This window comes from Peromyscus maniculatus, chromosome 2 (assembly GCF_049852395.1).
Source record: "Peromyscus maniculatus bairdii isolate BWxNUB_F1_BW_parent chromosome 2, HU_Pman_BW_mat_3.1, whole genome shotgun sequence".
Taxonomy (NCBI): domain Eukaryota; kingdom Metazoa; phylum Chordata; class Mammalia; order Rodentia; family Cricetidae; genus Peromyscus; species Peromyscus maniculatus.
This window is the reverse complement of record NC_134853.1, coordinates 138,690,038-138,709,977: the sequence shown is the minus strand read 5'-3', so window position 1 is coordinate 138,709,977 and position 19,940 is coordinate 138,690,038. Positions and strand designations below refer to the sequence as shown.

The following is a 19,940-nucleotide window of genomic DNA, read 5'->3' as shown; positions in this document are numbered from 1 at the left end:
GGCCTCACCCACTGATCCATCTCTCTAACCCCCCAGGGGCTTTTCTTGAAGAAATGATGACAGTTATATGCTGTGTCCGTGGCTCAATAGAGAGAAGAACCCAAAATTCGAGGAAGGCTCTGGTGCAAAGACCAGACCAGTCTGCCTCCATTGCAACCTTCCTGAAAAGTCTTCCTAAGCCCTCCCTTTAGCTCGGAACGTGGCACTGATGATGCTCCGTCTTTGCTGCTGGCTCTGTTCAGGGTGGACAGCGTACACCATTAGCTTCACATCTTCCTCCTAAGCCCAGACACATGGGAGTCCGGTCTGAAACAGTCCTCCATTCTCCCCAGCCTCCAGGCAGAGAGAACCATTCCAACACTCCCCTCTCCTCCAACACCATACATGCCCTCACGGGGCACCCAGCGCATTAATAACAACTGTGTGTTAGCTCTCTTCTTACATCCCAAGGACATTGTCCTCTGCCCCCATTCTCCGGCCTTAGGACGGTGTCTGGAGCCCTCCCTTGCCCCTTGCCCTTTAACCATTTGACTGCCGGGTTCCACTTCCATCACCAGTATCTGTGTCTGTCTGATGGCCTGCCATGCTCCCTGGAGTCCGTTCTGCTAACACACCCAGGGCCAGGGAATGAAAGCTATGCCCTAAATTGGCAGCTCCCTCCCCCTCAGGTGGGTGTATTTGTGCTCAGTGTTGGAGGATTCCCCTGGAGCGAGTGAGCGAGCGAGCGGTTGCTAACTCACTGGTCACAGTCTTAGCTTCCCACACTCCCTTCCCAGACTCCACCTCTCTCAGCATTTCTTAAAATGTCTGCCTGTTTGACTACACGAACTTAAATTGTGGTCTCAAGGTGTCCTGGACAAACCCAAACTGAAATTGGCCCAACAACACTGCCCAGTAAATTTCTGCTGAATGAGTACAGAATAACCTGTGCACTGAGTCAGACTTCAGCTTCCTCCAGGAGGGGGCTGTAAACTCCAGGAGGGCAGAGGCTGCCTGCCTCACCTTTGTGTCCTGCTTAAGCAGTGTGTCTGCCTCAAAGCAACAGTTCAATAAAAAGCTGCATTGAATTAAGTGACCTCAGAAAAGCAGTTAGTGGGAACGGAAAAGCAGCCACTAAGTCGCTGTGGGTTTTAGTGGGGTAGAGGTGAGATTTCTTTGAGCGTCTTTCCCCATGGGACCTCAGAAGGATAAGCACAGGGGTGACCGGATCTACCCCAGAACCAAAATGACTTCCCCATGGGAGGTGGTAGGGTGGAGAAACGGAGCAGAGCTGCAGTGACACTAGCCTGTTGTGCTCTGGTGACGCGGCTTCTTCCCACCCCAGCAAACATCCAGAGGGTGACAGGGACGACCACAGAGGTGGCTGACTCTTTACCGGCACCTTCCAGAGCTTCAGTGCCGGCCACAGTTGCCGGATCCTGCTAAAACACCATAGTCCTAAAGGGGCCCTAAGTGAGGGCCCTCCTTGGTTCTCACTTTTCAGTGTCCTGCTGCTTCTGCTGCTTGCTTTGTGCATGGAAGGTTGGCTTTCCTGGTGTACTGGAATCCAGGTTAGTGGTGAGGTGTTCTCTTGTGAAGCTGGGGGTGTCTGTGTGTGTGCACACAGGGGGTGACTTGCGTGTGCAGGTTGGGAGAGCTGCAACCCCCAATGCATCCACTTTGTGGAAATGCCAGGCCCTTGCAGTCAGATCTCCTCCATCCATATTATAGGATGCCTCTAAATGAGATAATAAATGTGGACGTTCTTAGGAGAGTACCCAGCGCAGAGCAGATGAATGAATGCTCAGTAAAAACGCCAGCCAGAGTCGAATCTGATGGACAGCACCTTTGAAGGCCGGCCGGGCTTCTCTTCCTCTGTGTGGGTGACGGAGAGTGATTCTTTGAGTTTTAAAGCTCTACCTTGGAATCATGATTTGTTTATTGCACAGTAATGCTGTATATCCATTATAGAGTACGTTTATGTGCTACTGCACACACAAATGCACAAGTTTACTTTTGTTGAATTTAATCCATCCTAATACAGGTTATGGAAGCAGATTTGTTTCTTTGGAGAAGTTATCCTCCTTTTCTGTCCTGGGTTGTTATTCTTGAGTCTTGTTTGTTTTGTTGTTTTAAGACAAGGGCTCACCTTGTAGCCCAGGCTGGCCCCAAAGCTATGCTCCTCCTGCTTCAGCCTCTGCAGTGCTGGGGTTATGAGTACACTAGTTAGTTGTTTTGTTGTTGTTTTTTATCCATTTGACACAAGCTAGAGTTATCTGGGAAGAGGGAACCTCAGTTGAGTAAAGGTCGCTATCACATTGCCTATAGGCAAGTCTGTGGAGTATTATCTTGATTGATGAATGATGTGGGGAGGGGCTAGCCTACTGCAGGTGGTTCCACCTCTGTGAAGGTATTCCTGGTGATCCTGAGAAGTATAGAAAGCAGGCTGAGCAACCCATGGAGAAGGAGCCAGTAAGCAGCACCCTCCCTGGTCTCTGCATCCGTTCCCGCCTTGAGTTCTTACCCTGACTTCCCTCAGTGATGGACTGTGACCTGGAAGTACAAGATGAAACAAATCCTTTCTTCCCCACGTTGCTTTTGGTAGTGATGCTTATCACAGCAACAGAAAAAAACAAGCTAATACAACAGGTATAGACCAGGATTCATAACATTTCTAATTTGTTTTAAGGAATTAGAATATTTCCAAATGCAAACAAAATTCAAGAAGGAAGTTGGGAAATAGTTACCTGTTTCGATTTCACAAAGTTGGTGTACCCCAGCCGGTCACTGCACCAGCCAGTTTGACGTCTAGTCTTTCCCCTCTTTCTGACTTCTTTAAGGACAAAGTGTTTTTTTCTTGGTTTGTTTGATTTTTTTTTTTTAATGATTTGAGGCTAAACACAGTAAGTCTCAAGGCCAGCCAGGTGGGGGATGGGGAGTGGAGGAGGCCAGAAACTGCTTACATCCTCCCCCACCTCCCTGGGTTAAGGGTCTACTCAGTCATGTTAAGTCCCTGGCTGTCTGAAGGCGGGCGGCTTTCCTTCCATTCATCATAGCCAACTGGAGCCCGGTCATCCAGTCCACACAGGTTCTCCATTCCCCTGCCTTGAGGCCTGGAGATAACAATGAGGATTTTAAGGATCATGGGAAAGGTGACAGGTTCAGTAAACTGTATCCCTACAACAGGCTTAGCAGGTGCCTCCCTGAGAGTTGATGCTAATGGTGGGAATTCCTGTGTGGTTAAAGGTCTCAGACTTTGCAGGCAGGTTCGCCAAGGAGCCAGTCCCAAATGCAAATTGTTCTTGGCCACATATGGCTGCTGCTCCTACTGCAGCCAGAGTGAGAAGCAGTTTTCTTTACCTGAGGTCACGTTGTAGCAATGCGATGATGGCCACGGTGAAGAGACTGAATGAGGGTGTATGGAATGGCCCAGAGCAGGAGCGTCAGAGATGTCCAAAGTCAAAGATGTATGGTTATCCCCTAGTATTTTCAGGTGATTGTTCTAGACCTTCCATCCCTTACCAAAATCTAAGGATGCTCCAGGCCCCTACATAACATGTACATGTCACCTGTACATATCCTTTTGTACTTCAGTGCACCTCCAGATCACTTAAAACACTTGATGTAGTATAAATACAATGTAAGTATTGTGGATTCTTTGTGGGTCTTTCTAAGGTGGGTGGGATTTGAACCCAGGGCCTTGTGTATAATTGGTGAGTTATCTACCACTGAACTATACCCCCAACCCTGGAAAGAGTTGCTATACTATATTTACATTGTTTAAGGAATAATGTCAAAAAAAAAAAGTCTTAACATTTTCAGTATGGATACAAATTAAGTTGTTCCAGTACTTTCTATTTGTAGTTGGCTGGATCCATTGATATGAAACCTGTGGATACATGGAGCTGGTGTAACCCCCAACCCAACAGATCCCTCTGCCCAGGGCTAGACAGCAGCATAGTCAGACATCAGACCTGTCTTCATGCCTGGCGGAGCCCTTTGGGTCCCACTTTAACCCATTGCATTCTTCGTTTGTTAAAGGCGTCAGTGGGAATGAGCCAGGCCCAAAGATTTGCCTTTGGAGAAGAGAGATGAAGTCCTGGTAAGACTTCCTAGGTGTCTGTGCCGCTGCTTATAGAGGCTGAGCTCTCTCTGTGCACTGTGGTCGGTATTTGTAGAAATGGACTGGATTCTTTTCTTACTGTGTGGAAGTGTGTTTGTCCGTGGGCTCAAGCTGGGATTTAAAAGCTGGATGTTTCTCTTGCTTCTGGCTTCTCTAGGTCGCTTTTCTGTTGCCAAGCTATTTTCTCATTGAGTGGAAAAGAAAAGTTGTCCTACCTTGCTTATTGGAATGTCTGTGCCATTACAATGCCAGTGCCTCATGTCTGTAGCATTTTGTTGGTTTTCAAAGCGTTTTTTGGCCTCTCTGTCTCACTGCATAATGATGTGCTGGGCATTCCATACTCGTTCACCATTTTGATCAATGTGAATAACTTTCTTTTTCTTCCAGCTTTGCCTTGTCTCCACTCTCCGATTACGTGTTTTGAGGGCCGAAGGGAGAGGGGATTTCTCACAAGGCAGGCAAGGCAGCTTTAAACAATCCCGTTTCGGGTGGCCTAATGAAGCTAACCCAGGTGCTTTTTATAGACTAGCCCCGAGACAGTTCCGTCTGCTGGGCTCACCGCATCAGCAAGAGTGCCGAGAAAAATGTGGCTTAAGAACTGTCCCTGTACATGCACACCTTAAAATAATCAGTGAAGCATCCCCTGGAATGGCTGACTTGTAAGTTAGAGCCACGCAGTCCTTTCTGTGAATGGCTTGCTTTTTGCTTGCTTGGTTTTTGTTATAGAGATTTTTCTTTTTTCTCAGCTTACAACTTCGATGTTGAGACACTCACTGTTGTCATTGCCATGTAGCCCAAGCAGTCTTTGAACTCTTTATCCTCCTGCCTCAACATCCCGAGGGCTGAGACTGTGGCTATGTGCCACCATGTCGAGTTTAGGAAGTAGTGCTGTCCCCTGGTGTGTGGCATGGCACCGTCTAAGGAGAACCAGGAACTCAGGCCCTCAGACAAGGCAGCAAGCATTCTACCATTGAGCAACGCCCCACACCTCAATCCCTGAGGGAGAAAGTATGGCTTCAGGTGTACATTTTGGTTTGGGTGCAATATGTATAAAAGGTGTCTAAGTTCAAGCCACCTGTAAAGTGGGTCTGTAGATTGCACTTCAAAGGTTTTCTTTAGAGCATTTGGGAAATTCCTTTGAGGTTGGTTAGGAGGGAGACGGACCTAGGAAGTCCTGAAACTCAATTCTCATGGCCTCACACATTCCATGCCCCACCTCCGTCACTCCATCCCAGGGGCTGGGTGCACCATAGATGCTGGGTGTCCTGCCTCCCTCACTCCATCCCAGGGGCTGGGTGCACCATAGATGCTGGGTGTCCTGTCTCCCTCACTCCATCCCAGGGGCTGGGTGCACTGTACATGCTAGGTGTCCTGCCTCCCTCATTCCATCCCAGGGGCTGGGTGCACCATAGATGCTGGGTGTCCCACCTCCCTCACTCCATCCCAGGTGCTGGGTGCCTGGAGTCAGACAAACCCTAGGGTGTCAGAGCTGAGAGACACCAAGCAGTGTGTATGGTTGCCTCTACTCCTTGTGTTCCCTCTGTGCTATCTTTGAGTGCCCACTCTATTTAAAAGGAGTGGAAGAGTATCTGAACTTGGAGAAGCCTGAATCTGTCTTCCTGCCACTTCTGCTCAATTCAACAACTATCAAGTGCCTACCAAGCACCAGGCAGTGTTCCAGGGACTGGAGTCAGCACAAAACACATCGACAAAAATCATCTCATGGCTAGCTCTACCCCTTGGTGTCATGCGAGGCAAGCCAGAAAGTTCTTCTGTGCAGAATTCCTTCAGAAACCTGTAGGTGCTCAGGGTCCTCTTGCGTCTTCACATCAAGTTGAGTCCTTGATTAGTCCAGAGTAAGGTAGACAGCCTCAGATCTTCTCACTTGTGTGTGTTACAGTTTCTTTCAATAAGTGTCATTTAATGAATATTGAGCCCAATACTTATTAAGTATTGAATTGATTTTTCTTAGGCATTTTAAATTTTGGTTTTGTGATAAATACACTATATACTTGAAAAGACATTTTGGAAAATTCAGATAAAGAGAAAATACAAAGAGCTGGTCGTAGGAGCTCATGTCTGTGATGTCACTTGGGGTACTGAGGCAGGAGTGTTGCCATGAGGCAAAGCCACATGGGCTATATAGTGAGTGCCAGGCTAGCCAGGGCTACATAGCAAGACCCTGTCTCAAGAAAAAAAGAAATTACTTGTAGCCCTATTTTCACTGTTAAAATGTGTGTTTCTTTTCTCCTTTTCCAACCCACATCTATTTACATAGTTGAGAATATAATGAATTAGTTATTTTCAATCCTGAGGTGGTGGAGGGGGCAGTGTTGGGATTTCTTTTGCCCCTCTGTTAAATGAGTTCAGACTGAGCTGGGGGTTGAATCTCGCACATGTTAGGCAGGCACTTTACATAGCACCGCTAGAGTTCTGTTTCCCCATCTAACATCGACATTGGCACATATGAAATGTAACTGTATGCATGAGGTATAGCATAGGCCTGGAATCTCAGCCCCTGAGGCAGAAGGATCTTGAGTTTGAGCTAGTCTGGGCTACATCATAAGGTCCGATTAAAAAAAAAAAAAATGATATGGAAGTGGTTGCATAATGTTTCAGCCAGTAGATTTTTCCTAAGGTTCAGTCACCAAAGAGTGTAAGGATTCCAAAAATGGGCGGCACTGATGCCTCTGCCTGAAGCCATCAGCCTCCCAAACCACTGGCCCAGAGCAGTCCTAGCCCCATGAGAAGCAGGTTCTGACCGCTGTGGACTGACTTTTCTAACTTGCAACACTCTTGATGCATTGCATTCTCTTTCTCTGCTCATTCCTTGTATCATAATCACGCTCTGCCCGTTTGTCAGAGGATGGTGCTGTCTTCTGCCTTGCCGCATCCACCAGGATGCCCACGCGGCTGTTTTGAGGCTCCCTTCTGGCCAGATGAGCTCTGGAAGTGCAAAGCCCTGGCAAGCGCAGAGCTCACTCTAGCCCTTGGTTGCAGGCCTGCAGCTGAGCCAGAAACCCCTGACCACCTTCCCCGATGTGGTGGTTGTACGGGTGTCCACGCCCTCCGTCCAGTCGGATAGCGAAATCACCATCCTGAGGCACCTGGAGAAGCTGGGCTGTCGCTTGGTCAATCGTCCTCAGAGCATCTTAAACTGCATCAACAAGTTTTGGACTTTCCAAGAGCTGGCTGGACATGGGGTCCCCATGCCAGACACCTTCTCCTATGGTGAGTCTCCCCAAAACACATTTATAACCCATTTCCAAAACGCTGGTGTGTCTCTTTTCTCCCCCAGAAGCCTTTCCTGCATCTCTGGTTGCTTTTTCTGATGAATCTGTTTAATCTTTGAGGAATTAACATATTGACTGCTGGCTAGCCCTTCTGTGTGAACTGGCTTAGTTGCTCACTGTTCTATGCCCAAGGCAACTCTTGTAACAGAAAGCATTTAACTGGGGCTTGTTTACAGTTTCAGAGATTTAGTCCATTATCATCATGGTGAGGACCATGGATGGCGGCAGGCAGGCAGTCGGGCAGGCAGGCATGGTGCTGGAGAAGTAGTTAAGAGGTACTTCCCGATCCACAGGCAAGGAAAAGAAGACACAGCCCCCACTTTGACACACTTCCTCCAACAAGGCCACGCCTCCTAACCCTGTACATCCTATCAAAGAATTCCCCCTACTCCCTGGTGACTAAGCATTCAAATATATAAACTTATGGGGACATTCTTTTTCAAATCACTGCAGAAGCTCTGGGCTAGAACAATACCACCCCCAGGCCATTCCCAGGGCATCATAAACGAAAGGCCACAAATAGACAGGCAATGCCCATGCAGAAGGTCAGTGTTGAGGTGGAGAGTCACTGCCCTTGGGTGGTACAAAAGTTTATCAGAGAGCTGTGACCACAGTGATCAGACGTCAAGGACCATCTCCTTAAAGAGGGAGCATCCACTAAGCTAAAGATAGCCTGTGAAAAGCAGGGCCAGGAACTGAGAGCCGAAAAAGAGCCAGAAGCGAAGAGAACATGATTAGCTGTATCGCCGGTGGCTGCAGAAGGTTAAGGATGCTCGAGAGAGAATTGAGGCCTAAGATCGGGAAGAAAAGAGGGTGCTGCAAGCAGCGTGCCGAGGAGATAGTGGTACCCCAAGATTAACAGGAGGCTTCTGATCAGGGAGTATCTAATCAGAGTCACCCTTCAGATCCCTTTGGCCACCACACGGAGAGAGAATTACACAAGACTGAGACAGGGTAGACAGCAGTGAGTGAGGGATGGTGTTCTTCAATGAGTAAGGGATGGTGTTCTTCAATGAGTGAGGGATGGTGTTCTTCAATGAGTGAGGGATGGTGTTCTTCAATGAGTGAGGGATGGTGTTGCAAACTGGTAGCTATGTGAGCAGACTCAGGAATTGTGAGGGCAGTAGACATTATACAGCAGAGTGACTGATTGATTCTAGAGGGTCTGGGGAGGAATCAAGGTGACCAGGTTCTGGCTTGGGTCACCAGGTGCCAGCGCACTCACGGACTGAACTGGAAACAGGAGGAAGAAGCAAACTGGTTGTCAGGGTGAGCAGCTGGCAGGGGAGAGGATTTCAGTGGAGAACTTGGTCTGTTTGAGACATTTACAGTCTGGGTGAGGGAAGATGAGTGGGAGGCGGTGAGCAGTGGGCTCTGAAGGCGGGGACGAGGATTTGGAAGCCGCTGTTATGCTGAGTGAAGTGACAGGCATAGGAATCACTCAGTGTGAGCATGAAGGATGAATGAGCAGGAGGCTAAGGGTCCACTGAAGGGGTTGGACATGGGATGCTTGTGTTTTACATCTTTACTGCAGTGAAAAGGTAAAATGGAGCTGTGTGTGGTGACACATGCCTGTAATCTTGGCTCTTGGGAGGCTGAGGCAGGAGAATCATAAGTTTGAGGTCAGCCTGGGTGTCTTAGGTAGGGTTTCCGTTACTGTAAAGAGACACCATGACCACAGCAACTCTGATAAAGGGAAACATTTCATTGGGACTGGTTTACAGTTTCAGGGGTTCAGTCCATTATCGTCATGGCAGCATGCAAGAAAGACGTGGTGCTGGAGAAGGAGCTGAGAATTCTACATCTGGATCCACAGGCCACAGGAAATAAACTGGGCCACACTGGGAGTAGCTTGAGCATATATGAGACCTCAGAGCCCACCTCCACAGTGACACACTTCCTCCAACAAGACCACGCCTCCCAACAGCGACATTCGCTATTGACCAAGCATTCAAACACACATTCAGACAAAGTCTAGGGGGGCCATTCCTATTCAAACCACCATACGAGGCTACAAAGTGAGATCATCTCAAAACAAAAGAATAAAACATAAAATTGGGGGGGGGAAGGAATCTTTTAGGGAATGGATAAAGGTGAGCTTATAAAGGGAACTAGGTGGATGCAGTCTGAGAAGTGAGAGGGGAAAGCAGAGAGGTCACAGAGGCCACTGGGAAGGATGGCGTCATCAGAAGCCCATGTGGCTCCTATAGGACAAGAAGACTCCTTCCGTTCAGTGACGGGGAGAGTAGCCACCATGAGAGGCCTGAAGAACTGAAGGGGAGCAAAGTGATGGAAACCTGTAGCTCCAAGCAGCCTGATGGTGGGTAGCAGAGTTGCAGTGGAGGGATGCTGTGGGGCCCGTTTGTTTAGTATGGGATGGAATTCATCATGTAAGGAAACTAGAATGTTTTCTAACCACACTTGCCAAAACAAAACATTGTAACCACACTTATTTTGGCAAGAATCGGTAGTCCTTTGTTTCATGTCCTGTCTGTCCTGTTTGTCAGCAGTCGATTCAAGGATACTTTGTTGTCCAGTGGCTAACTTTTGCCACAATGAACGTTAACTCCATATGCAGTTTCTTCAATGCCCATATTTTCTCTGAAGTAGAGTGGTACTGCCAGGAGCCGACATGTCTCATAGTTATAACAAAAAAGAAAATTTTTCTAAGTTATTAAAACATTTTAAATGCCATATTCTGCGGCTCTCTGAAGGGAGGTCTGGAAAGGCGAGCCAGAAAGGAACATTCTGATGGCACAAGACCTCTGAGGAGGTGACAGAGCGGGTCCCCACTTCCTTATTAGCCATCAACAGGGAGCCAATCACAGGCCCTAGAAGCTGCCTCCTATTGCCTGCTACATGGCCCTCCCCACAGCTTGGCACTTTCCTCCTTCAAGGCCAACAGAAAACTCTCTGAAGTTCTGTTTCCTTTTAAAAGGTTCACCTGGTTAGAGCAGGCCCACCAAGGATCGTTGACCTCCCCTGCTTCGATGGGCTCCAGGGTAATAGATTATTAATGTAATCCCAGGAGTGACAGCCTGTGCTCCCAGAGTCACTGGCCTCTCTCCCACTCAAGAGAAGGGACTGCAGAGAGGAATGTTCACCTGGAAGGGTAGGTTCCTGGCACACCATCCTGGGATTCTGCTCCCACAGACATTGTGAAGGAACCGACTGACCATGAGAATGCTGTGAGGATTAGAATAGCTGGTGTGACATTTCCATGTAGACAGTGTGACTGGTAGTAGCTTTCCTCAGTCCCGGCCTTGCACATGACAGCTGTGTATTTATGTCTGCTGGGTTTGGATGGATTTGGATAGACTTCATCAGAGCATTCTGAGGGAGCAAGCGGCCAGCCTCTGCCCCATCGCCAACACTTTATTGATTCTTGCTCTTTCTTGGCAGGTGGCCATGAAGACTTTTCTAAAATGATCGATGAAGCAGAGCCCCTGGGCTACCCAGTGGTGGTGAAGAGCACACGGGGACACCGGGGTCAGTGGCGCTGCTGGGAACTGCAGTTCTGGGCACGGGCATGCTGTGCACACTCACAGTGTCTTCTGTCTGCTCTGTCAGGCTCCTCTGTCCGTTTGTCAGGCTCCCATCTCTCCCTGGACCCCCCTGAGCAGATTAGATTCTCAAGTCCACGGCCGGCACATCTGCTCTTTCTCAGGAACAGATCTGTTCCTCCTTGCTGAACACCCTCCCAAGTCCCCACGTTACCTTAGACTAAGTCCAGGTTCCCCGTGATGGCGTCAAGGCCTGTGCAGATGGCCTCTTCCACTCCAGGCTGTCCTCACTCACCAGAGAGACTGTGTACACTCTGCCCCGTAATCATCTGCTCTCTCGACTTCACTGGAGTCCGGTCTTTGCTCATCTGTTAAGGCCAGCTCCTGACATCATTTCTTCTCTCGGCACACCCCTGGCCTCCCTCCTTTTTTTTTTTCCTTCAGACACAATCAGTTCTTCTATTTTGTTTTGGTAGCATTTTGCTCTTCTAGTGCAGCGCTGAGCTGCTTGGCAGTTCTAGTTTTGAATGATCCTCAGGGTGGGGACCAGGCCCTGGGCACCTGTTTCCATAAGGCACTGGTTCTTAATCTTCCTGACCTGTGGCCCTTTAATACAGTTCCTCATGTTGTGGTGACCCCCCACCCACCCACCCAGCCATAAAAATTATTTCTGTTGCTAGCTCATAACTGGGATTTTACTACTGTTATGAATCATAATGTAAGTATCTAAGTTTTCCAACGGTCTTAGGCGACCACGGCTCTAAGTCCTGCCACAGTGCTCAGTGCAGACCAGAGGTGTGGCAGAGATCTCTTCAGGAGAGAGGAGCCCTCCTGCTGTTGTATGTGTGATGCAGATGGCATAGGACACTTGGGCTCCAGGCTTCTGGAGGAAGATGCAGCAGCCTAAACAGATGCAAGTTGACCCTTGCTGTGATGTAGACACCCAGAGAAACAGTCAGTGCAGACCATCACATTGCAGGGTTTGTGAACAGACATGTCCGTGGGCTCCTTTGAGCCTGAGGAACGGGAGAAGCTCACTCAACCTTTTTCATTTCCGTTTTTAAACTTTTAAAAAAGTTAATTGATTTCTGTGTGTATGAGTGTTTTACTTGCCTGTATCTGTGTGCCACATGTATGCAGTTCCTGTGGAGGCCAGAGAGGGTATGGTATCCCTTAGAACTGGAATTACAGTTGTGAGCCACCCTGTGGGTTCTGGGAATCGAACCTATGTCTTCTGGAGGAGCATCTAGTGCTATAACCACGGAACCATCTCTCCATCCCCTCATTTCTGTTTTTAAATCTGGGCCATTATATCCCATTAACACACACACACACACACACACACACACACACACACACACACACACACGCATGCACACACGTACCACTCTCCAGTGGACACTGGCTGCCCACCTAACTGTACACTTCCTATTACCTGCCACTTGGACATCTTCAAATAACTTGCTTCCTCTCCTCAAATTTCATTAGGCGTCTGGGATTCCGTCACTTCAGGAATGATTAAATATTACAGTCTGTTTTATCTTTACAGTACTGAAGGTCGAAGTCAGGGCTTTTAGTGTGCTTGCTGAGCACTCCACCACCACGCTACATTTCCAGCCCTGAATGCTGTGTGTGTGTGTGTGTGTGTGTGTGTGTGTGTGTGTGTGTGTGTGTGTGTGTGTATGCACGCACGTTCACATGGCATGCACAGAACCCATAGGAAGGTGTCGGTATCCTCCTCTCTCACACTCCACCTCACTGCTTTGAGGCTAGGTCTCTCTAAAGAGCTCAACAGAGAGCTCAGATTTTTTCAACTTGTCTGGCAGGCAGCAAACCCAGTGATCCTCCTGTCTCCACCATTCTTAGCGCTGGAGTTATAGATATGCACAGGATGCCTGCTGGTTATACGGGTGCTGCGGAAAGCATTTCTTTTCTGTTTTGGCCTAAAAGACTGCCCAGTCATGCATGCTCATGCCAGATTTTCAGGGCAAACCTTCTGGGAATGCTGCTCAGACCTGTGCACTGAGATGCAGGTATAAATAGCAGGTGCTGGGGGCTTGCAGGGACACAGATGATTCCAGCAGCAAACAAGAGCTTCAGAGTCACAGAGGAATGCCCGCCCAGAGCGCCACAGAGTGGAGCCATTCTCTGCAGGATAAAGTGAGGATGGCCAAGTGTAGCCAGAGACTTTTCTGTGTCCCGCCAGGTCCCGCAGCCGCTTATAAAATAATCATTCAGAGGCTTAATAATATTTATAAGTGTTTGGCCGATGGCTCAGGCTTAATATTAGCTAGCTCTTACATTTAAATTAGCCCGTTTCTATTAATTTAAGTATTGCCACATAGCTGTGGCGTTACCGGTCTGCTGGCATCTTGCTCCTCTGGCGGCTGTCTGACGTCTCCCTGACTCTGCCCTTCTTCTCCCTGCATCTCTGCTTGGATTTCCCACCTGGCTCCATCCTGCCTTGCCATAGGCCAAAGCAGCTTTATTAATTAGCCAGTGGGAGCAACACATATTCACAGCGTACAGAAAGACATCCCACATCAGACAAATAATACATTTTATCCACTTAAAAGGAAGAAACGGGGAACTGGGAAGACGGCTCAGTTGGCAAAGTGCCCGCTGAATAAGCATGAAGGCCTTGGTTTGGCTCCCCAGCACCCCCATAAAAAGCTAAGTGAGGCGGTGCATGCCCAGAACCCTCGCTCTGGAGACGCAGAGACACAAGGATCATTAATTTTGGCTAATGGGTGATCCAGATCCCAGTGAGAAACCCTGGGTCAAAAAGTAACGTGGAGGAGCTGAGGAGATGGTGGAGGTGGCTCCGTAGATAAAATACTTCCTGTGTGAACGTAAGCGCCTGAGTTTGAAACCTCAGCAGCCATGTCAAAAGCTAGGTGTGTCTGACATGCCCTGACCCCCAGTAGATGGTGGAGTGGATAGAGACAGGTGGATCCTGGGAGCTGGCCGACTAGCCAGCCAGCCAAAACAACCAGCTTCTAGTTCAGTCGAAGACCCTGTCTCAGGGCAGCAAGGTGGAGACTGAGAGGGGAAGACACAAAACACCTTCCTCTGGCAACACATGTATGCGTAGGTGCACGTACCATCATGCTCACACGCATGCACTGTACATCACTGTACATATGTATCACACACACACACACACACACACACACACACACACGGTGGGGAACATGAGAGCAAGGCACCTGACATTGATCTCTGGCCTCCACACCCTCCCACATAGACATACATGTGAATGCATGCACACACCACACAAAAATGAAAGTTGGAAGTGTGTCTGGCCGAGGTTCCCTCCTGTGAGCCCACAGGCCTGTCTTGTGGCAGTAGCAGGGACCTTGAGGGCCTCTTACTGTGGTGTGGTTGTCCTCCTTGAGACTTTTTCCATCCACACTTGAGATTCCTCTCAACTGTGCGCAATCAATTAATCTGTAAATACAGATGGGTGTCTCCCTGTATACTAAGCCAGTGTGGGGTCTAGAGCAGAGAAAGAGAGCTAGACACAGGCTCTGTGGCACCCGAGGGTGGTGGGAAGCACTGATGACTACTATAGGAGTCTTGAGATCTTGTTTTGTCCCCTTATCTGAGTTTCCGGAATATGTTACAGTTTCATTTTGAAAAAAGAGCAGGCTCAGGAAACTCCTGTAGTCTCAGCATTCTGGAAAGCTAGGATCAGAGGATCGGGAATTTAATTTTAGGGCAGCATGGGTTATATACAAAGTAAGACCCTGTCTCCAAAAAAAAAAAAAAAAAAAAAAACCAACATGGATGTGGGGAGAAAGATGTTAAAATCTGAAGAAAATAAAATTCAGTGCTCTTTGATTAAGAAGAGTCTCATTAAGAGAAATGGGAGGGGCCCAATACATGGAAAGTTCCAGAAAGTTGGTACCTGTTTAGGGCGGGGAGGTAGGACCACAAAGACAGGTGTACAGCTTCTCCAGCTCTTGCTCTTTATCTTTCTTCTTGAAGGGAAAGCTGTTTTTCTGGCTAGAGACAAGCATCACCTCTCTGACATCTGCCATCTGGTCCGCCATGACGTGCCCTACCTGTTCCAGAAGTATGTGAAGGAGTCACATGGGAAGGACATCCGGGTGGTGGTGGTGGGCGGCCAGGTGATCGGCTCCATGCTGCGCTGCTCCACGGATGGCCGCATGCAGAGCAACTGCTTTCTAGGTAAGATGGGGAAGGCTTGAGAGGGTCCCGGGACCTCCCTGGGCTGTTGGGTCTCAGTAAGCATGGACCTTCTACTGACTGTGAATCTCCCGGAGAATGAGAGAGGAACCTTTTATGGCCATAAGGAGGCCAGGGGAGGAGCAGGAAGTCAAGGTCTGGGTGTCCTTGCCAGAAGACACAGTCCTGGGTGTCAAGACACTAAAGTATGACAAATTGTGCAGATGTTAGGACTTAACGTCAGGGTTGAAAAGGGAGAGACCAGTGTTTGGGGAAAAGTCTGTTGCATGAATCCTAAATGCTCCAATAATTAAAAACCTGGAGCCAGGTATCAAGGTGAAAGCTGAAAGATCAGAGAAGCAGAGCAAGCCACAGCCACCACCTCAGCCTGAAAAAGCATGAATTCCTGTCTCCTCCTGCTTTATATTCCTTTCTCTGCCCAGTCATATCACTTCCTGTCTCAACCCTCCTACTTCTGGGATTAAAGGTGTGTGATCCCAAATGCTGGAGTTAAAGGTATGTGCCACCACTGCCCGGCTTTATTTCTCTTTTAGGCTGGATTAATCTCGTGTAGCCCAGTGTGGCCTTGAACTCACAGAAATCCAGACAGATTCTCTGCCTCTTGAGTGCTAGGATTAAAATTGTGTGTGCTACCACTGTCTGGCCTCTGTGGCTGGCTCTGTCCTCTCATCTTCAGGCAAGCTTTATTTCCTAGATTATAAGCAATGTATCGCCACAAAAGTCCATTTGAGTAAAGCATGGAAGCACAAGGAAGGAGGTAAGAAGACAGCTTTGAAAACTGCAGCCGCTCAGATTACCAAAGGCCTTACAGGTGTGTCCACCCTGTGACCCGAGAGCCCCTGGAACTGTGAATGCAGCCCAGCGCAAAGGCACAAACTTACTTAAAACATTGAGATTTTTTTTCTTGCAGTGTGTGTGTGTGTGTGTGTGTGTGTGTGTGTGTGTGTGTGTGTGTGTGTGTGACTTGATTGCAATTCTTAAGTGTGAACTTTGTAGATGGCAAGGTTATGTTGCAGCTTGAAAAGTCCACCATACCCAGGCCCTGAACAAAGTCTGTGGTCAAAAGGAACATAGTATTTTCTCTCACATTTTAATTGAAGATTTCCTTTTCCTTTCATGCACAAAACTGCCAGAAAGCTGCACTTTCTATTTTGGCTGAATGCAGAACTCTTTAGCTGACTCAGAAAGCTTATTCTCTGTCGTGGGGAACAGAGACATTGCAAGAAGGACATATGTTTTTGTCCCCATCACAGAAAATTATGGCCAACCTTGATGAATGAATTTGGAAAAAGGAAACAGAAAGAGAAAAGCCCTACAGTTATTTCCTGACTCAGCAGATGCATGATCCAAGTTCATTGACTAATAAAGAGGCTCATTTGCTGATTGGGTCCTGTTTGGCTAAAAGTCCCCAAGCAGCCCCATGAGTCTTCAGTGGAGTCTGGATGACAGAGATTATGAGTCATTTCTTGCTCTGGGCTAGCACATGGCCCAGAAGTTGTGTAGGCAAGACACTTGTGAGATACTCTGGCCACAGAGGCAAATTCTGGGTTAAGTCTGACACTGTGCTCAGCCCTTCAGTGACTGTCTTCATTTACACAATAACCGTGTGCAGAGCCACATGTGGAACCTTGTGTTTGTGGGTACACGTGGTGTGTGGAGGCCCCAGGTTAATAGTATATTATTATTATTGTTGTTGTTGTTGTTATTATCTTTTATTTTCTGGTACTGGGGACTGAACCCAGAGCCTTGCACATGCTGGGTAGGTGCCCTGACACTGATGCTCAGCCCAGCATTATTAATGATTATAAATGTGTTGTTCCTATCTACTATATGATAGGTAGATTATAATTTTTCATTTCCCTGACAACCATTTCTCGAATACACACTATGTATCAAGCTGTGGTGTTATTGTGTTCACCAAAATATTGTGTACCTTAATAAACTTATCTGGGGTCAGAGAACAGAAAAGCCACTAGTTAGGCAGTGATAGCACACGCCTTTAATCCTGGCATTCCAGAGGCAGAAATCCATGTGTTCAAGGATACAGACAGGCATGGTGACTCATCACACCTTTAATCCCAGGAAGCAAGCCTTTAATCCTAGGGAGTGGTGGTAGAAAGCAGAAAGGTATATAAGGCATGAGGACCAGAAACTAGAAGCATTTGGCTGGTAAAGCATTTGGCTGGTTAAGCATGTGGCTGGTTAAGCTTCAGGCTTTCGAGCAGCAGTTCAGCTGAGAGCCATTGGGATGAGGATACAGAAGCTTCCAGTCTGAGGAAACAAGACCAGCTGAGAAGTTGACCAGAACTTTTAAGATTCCTGCTACTGTGATTTTCCAATATTTATTTTTAATTTTAAGTTTTGTATGTATGTGTGTATGCCATAGGTGTGTAGGTACCCATAGGGACCAAAGAGGACGTTGGAACTCCTGGAGTTACAGGCAGTTGTGAGCCACCCGAAATGGGTGCTGGGAAATACAGTGAAGTCCTCTGGAAGCTCAGTCAGTGCTTTTAACTACTATATGATGATGACCACTGAGTCATCTCTCCAGCTCCAACGTTCTAAAATTTAAATATCACTGTGAACAACAGTACTTGTCTCACTAGCCCTTTGACCTCTCGAAGGGTCGCCAGGGAGTGGCGCTTGTCACCTTTGCTTTGCTGTGCTCTCTCCCCAGGTGGTGTGGGTGTCAAGTGCACACTGACAGAGCAAGGCAAGCAGCTGGCTATCCAGGTATCCAACATCCTGGGCATGGATTTCTGCGGCATTGACCTTCTCATTATGGATGACGGCTCCTTCACGGTGTGTGAGGCAAACGCCAATGTCGGCTTCCTAGCCTTCGACCAGGCATGCGACTTAGATGTGGGGGCAATCATTGCAGACTATGCCATGTCCTTGCTGCCAAACAGGCAGACCGGGAAGATGGCCGTCCTCCCGGGGCTGTCGAGTCCCAGGGAAAAGAGTGAGCCAAATGGTTGTGCTCCAGCTCAGGGAGTTGAGAATGTCTATACCATCAACAATGGGTCTACCTCTAGTGAGAGTGAGCCTGAACTGGGAGAGGCCCGGGATTCCTCAGCAAAAACAATGGGGGTCCCACCCCCCCATGTTGCCCGAACCTGGCTACAACATTAACAGGATTGCTTCAGACCTCCAGTGAATTCCTGCTTTTTGGGCAGCATTTAAACCAAATCCTACTGCTTCCCTGAGTAGTGTCCAGTGAGTAAGATCTGGACTAATTTGATTTCATTTGCACAGAAACTAAAAAATCCCATCCAGGCACTCAGCATTCTTTCTAACAGTGGTTTGAACGAATAGCCTAGCTTTGTGGTTTTTATGAAGACTCATATAAAAAAAAAACACTCACCAAGAACAACATCCCAAATGATCTGTTTGAGACCAACGTGTACTTCGAGCACTTGGATGCGTGGTAGGCTTTAAGGTCCCGACTCTATGCTGCTGTCCCTGGCTGTTAGCAGCACCAAACATGAGCTTGTCTCCTGGGAACACTGTTCTCACGGGTAGCCAGGAGATGGAGGCATGTGCAGGCAGGTGGGATGCTCAGAGAACGCTAGAGGATGTCTCCCCTCCTCCACTCCCCCTCGGATGTCTCCCCCCTCCTCCACCCCCCCCTCGGTCACCATCTTACCACAGTCCTCCCACACTCGGGAGCTTCCTCTCTAGCCATCTCGCTGAAGCGCTTTGTAGAAAGTGAGATGGAACGTTCTTTGACCTCATTGGTTGGCCTATGTCCTGCTTTGTAACAGGGCATTTCTACAGATTGCTTTGCCACTCAGAATCTATACCCGTTTCACCTAATGCCAGCTCTAGCAGCTTCACGCACCTTTGCTGCCTTTGACCTCAACTGGAAATGCATCTGGATGAGCTGTGTCCACACACTTTGTTTCTTGTGCACTAGAACCCAACACTATGGAGTTTTCTTCTCAATGGACTCTGCTCCCTTGCCATCTGGAAACCAGTGGGATTTTACCACCGAAAGTTACTGGACAGTGACTGTTCCTCCTCCCTGCTTCTGGATGTTCTACCCTACCCAGGCTCCAGGAACCTGCCCTTACCCATTTTTCCAAATTGGGGAGACTCGGGCATTTGTGGAGGGGTGAGCAGGGCTATTATAGACATGATACCAAGTGCTTTCCACTTTAGCAGTAGATGAGATCTTTCCCTTGGGAGGGATTGTAGAGATGGAGTGTTGTGTTTCTGCTCACAGGAAGTCTAACTGAAAACAAGCAATGGCCAAATACATCTGAACAAATGCATCCTGGAGTTACCTCATTGCAGTTACCTGGGAGACCATCCTCTTGGGCTATTTTATTGCAGGTGCCAAGAACATTGAGGGTTCCTCTTTGGGGTTACCTCAGAAGCCATCAAAGGAAAGAGGCCTCATAACTTTATCAAGAGGCCCTGTTTAGCTTCCTTTACCCTCTGCCCACTCCTGCTACCTGCCAAGGCAGTGCCAAGCTCCACCACCCATTGTATTTGCCATATAAAAGACTCTTTGTCCACCACCCATTGTATTTGCCAGATAAAATACTCTTTGGCTATTAAAAATTATAGACCTAGCCATAAGAACAAAGATTTGCCCACTCTGAGGAAACATATAAGTTGACAATTTCCAAAGAGGGTTCTAGAAATGCGATTTGGGTCTGCTACACCGAAATAAGCAACACTTTCCTTAAGGTGTCTGCTTTGAAGGCGGTACCATCTAAGAGTAAGCGCAGGCACACAATCCCTGTCTTTACTCCACCGTAAGTGTAATGTGTATAAAGTCAAAACTGGAACATGTTTTCACAACACATTTCAATAGAAATTGGC

The 19,940-nt window shown here is 48.0% G+C and overlaps 1 protein-coding gene across 2 annotated transcripts in view; it reads left to right on the top strand.

Annotated features, from left to right (window-relative positions):
* Positions 1–19,633, top strand: part of Rimkla (ribosomal modification protein rimK like family member A) — a 63,758-nt gene extending 44,125 nt beyond the window's left edge. For both annotated transcript variants that reach the window (XM_042271795.2, XM_042271794.2), the window contains 4 exons: positions 7,103–7,333; positions 10,798–10,884; positions 14,889–15,092; positions 17,788–19,633. In XM_042271795.2, coding sequence (XP_042127729.1) covers positions 7,103–7,333; positions 10,798–10,884; positions 14,889–15,092; positions 17,788–18,242 — 977 coding nt within the window. In that variant the 3' untranslated portion in view covers positions 18,243–19,633. The remainder of the gene's footprint in view (positions 1–7,102; positions 7,334–10,797; positions 10,885–14,888; positions 15,093–17,787) is intronic.
* The last annotated feature ends 307 nt before the right edge of the window (positions 19,634–19,940 follow it).